This window comes from Sinocyclocheilus rhinocerous, unplaced genomic scaffold (assembly GCF_001515625.1).
Source record: "Sinocyclocheilus rhinocerous isolate Xijiao unplaced genomic scaffold, SAMN03320098_v1.1 scaffold975, whole genome shotgun sequence".
Taxonomy (NCBI): Eukaryota; Metazoa; Chordata; class Actinopteri; order Cypriniformes; family Cyprinidae; genus Sinocyclocheilus; species Sinocyclocheilus rhinocerous.
Genome location: NW_015628726.1, coordinates 1690935 through 1693618, shown reverse-complemented (window position 1 = coordinate 1693618; position 2684 = coordinate 1690935). Strand labels below are relative to the sequence as shown.

The 2684-nt window shown below is 32.2% G+C and overlaps 1 protein-coding gene across 1 annotated transcript in view; it reads right to left on the bottom strand.

The window, feature by feature from the left end:
• LOC107738427 (EF-hand calcium-binding domain-containing protein 4B-like) overlaps positions 1-2684 on the bottom strand; it is a 22114-nt gene that overhangs the window by 7493 nt on the left and 11937 nt on the right. Inside the window, exons 5-6 of the mRNA XM_016550195.1 lie at positions 1649-1795; positions 703-793 (exon numbers count right to left, since the gene is read on the bottom strand). Coding sequence (XP_016405681.1) covers positions 703-793; positions 1649-1795 — 238 coding nt within the window. The remainder of the gene's footprint in view (positions 1-702; positions 794-1648; positions 1796-2684) is intronic.

Genomic DNA, 2684 nt, shown 5'->3' with positions numbered 1-2684 from the left:
CATGTTTTAATAAAAAAAAAAAACATGAAATTATATAATATTGTATTACATTACATTACATTACATTATATATTATATTATATTATATTATATTATATTATATACCCGTAAGAGCGGGTGTGGCCATTTGGAAATTTAATGTGTCAAGTTTCTGGTGTCATCTGCTTCCAGATATGTTTAGCTGTACAAAAAAACTAGTTTTGCTGCTTGATATGGCAAAATGGTGTTTCTTGCACATTCACAGGAAAAAAAGCTTATCTCTGGGTTGAAAAATAAGGTGGATATTACATTATATTATAGTATATATATTACATTACATTACATTATATTAATTATATGTTTTTCACTTTTTGAGATTGAATATATTTATTCTACACTATGTCCAAAACACGCATATATTATATCGTATATATTGGCATATACATAGGCAGGATGTACATAAATATATTTCAGCCAATAGATTTCGAAATATCATAAAAGCACTAAATGTAATTTTCACATCTCTTGCAAAAAATATTTTTCTTCTGATTTTGGTATGAAATGTGAATCTGAAATGCTCTGAATGTAGTGTAAAATTAATGTTTTAATAAAAAAAAATTATATTATATATTTAATTATATACTATTATATATATATATATATATACATTGAAGTACACAATTTGAGGTCCATGGTAACACTCAACTGTAATAATTGTTTCACCTCTAAAAGTATCCTGTCTTTCTCATTCTTGATCTGTTGCTCCATTTCTTCATACAGCCTCTGGATTTCATCATCATGTGTCGCCGCTTTCCTATGAAAGACGTCAGGATCACTCAAAAAGCTTTTAAGTCACTTAGTCATATGAAAGAATGAAACTATTCATTGGGTCCATGGAACAGACGTCATTCAAAAAGCATTTATTCTTTGCCAGTTGATTCAGAAGCAATTTATCTTTTGTTACCTTATTCCCATTGCTTTTTTTTTTTTTTTTGCTAGGAGACAATATTAAAGTTAGATACAAATCAGGTGACAAAGGCACAGTAGACATGACCATCAAGCCTCAATACATACATAAAGAGAATAAGTGGTATTTAATAAATTAAAGGGATCAATACATTAGAAAATCGAGTGATGCTCATAATAATGTGAGCATGAATTACACATTATTTACAGTTTTCATTCAAATTTTTTTTGCTTGTAATATATCCTTTAATTATCAACAGAATGCTGCAAACCTACCTTTCGGCACCAAAATCTAACCTTTGCTCATGCTCAGAAAATCCACTTTTGGAGCACAGCAAAAGCCAAGTCTGTTACCACTTATACAGTCAGGCTCAACTGTGATAAATCCATGCAGAAGCCAACTTACCTATTCCTTGCATCACATCTGTCCACTGAGTCTTATTTTTGTCGATAACCGATAGTTCCAGCCATCAACTATCGGTGCCGATTAATCGGCAAAACAGATACATCGGTCGACCTCTACGAATACTATGTGACTGTCAAGTCAACCAAAATGGGATTCATATAGTGGGCTGACACTCAAAAATGTATGAATGCCACTGAATAGATAACAAAATATCAAACCAAGTCAACCATTTATTTTAAAGGTAGCACTAACACATTTTTCAACATTTTGATTTTAACATCTTAATTGACATCTGACCTTTTAAGGGCCGTCTCCATCTCTTTCTTCTCCTGGTTGGCCTCTTTGATCTGATAAGTGACCCTGGCAAGAAACTCCTCAAAATTGGACAGGAGGTGAGGCTCGTCTTTTCTAAGCTGCACCCAAAGACTCCGCACCTCTCCTGGTCTGAGACATCAAAACACGCGTACTGCATCATTTATCTCACCAAATTATTGTTTGGAGGAGGAAAAAAAAAAAAAAAAACGCTCCACAAAATTGTGCTCCACTGTTAAAAATAACTATAAATGTACAAAGGCCACAGTCTGCTAAATTATAAACTCTAATTTTTACAAAAATACTTTCAGTACAGTAACCTTGGTCTTGGAAATGCATTAATTCAGAATCATGAAGGCTCTCAGTAAAGACATTCACAGTCTTTTCTGTTGCAGAGAAAAGCTCATACTAGCAATAGGTCTCATGAAAGGAAATGAAAATTACACATCATGATTTTGTGGAAATACAGTAAAAGAAAAAGAAAAAAACAGCAACAATGCTGCTTTTATCACACAGCAAAATGAAGCTGACTGTATAAGAGATGCAATCAGAATCTAATCCAAACTGTCAGCTCCCCTTTGAAAAAGCAATAACCGTACACAAGGATTACAGTCAGTCAGAAGGATGAACTTTTATAATTGATGCCTTCCACCATCACCGTTTGCCTTTTAGGAGTGGCGGTAGTTTACTGAAAGTGCATCCGGTCATGTGTTACAAAAATGGGCTTAACGCACCATATGGTCAATGAGAAGACAAGAATCGACCTTTATTAAAGTCCCTTGGTCTTATCAAAGGTGTCGTGTCTTTCTTTGGGAATGTGCTGTCTATTTAATTAATTAATTAATTAATTAATTTAATACCATATCAGCAGCAAAGCTATTTTATTGGAAAACTTAAAGTAGATCGTAAGAATCATAATAACAATCAAACTTTACTAAATGAAACAATTATATACTGTGTGCATATGTATATTTATATATGTTTATATATATATATATATATATATATATATATAAATGTA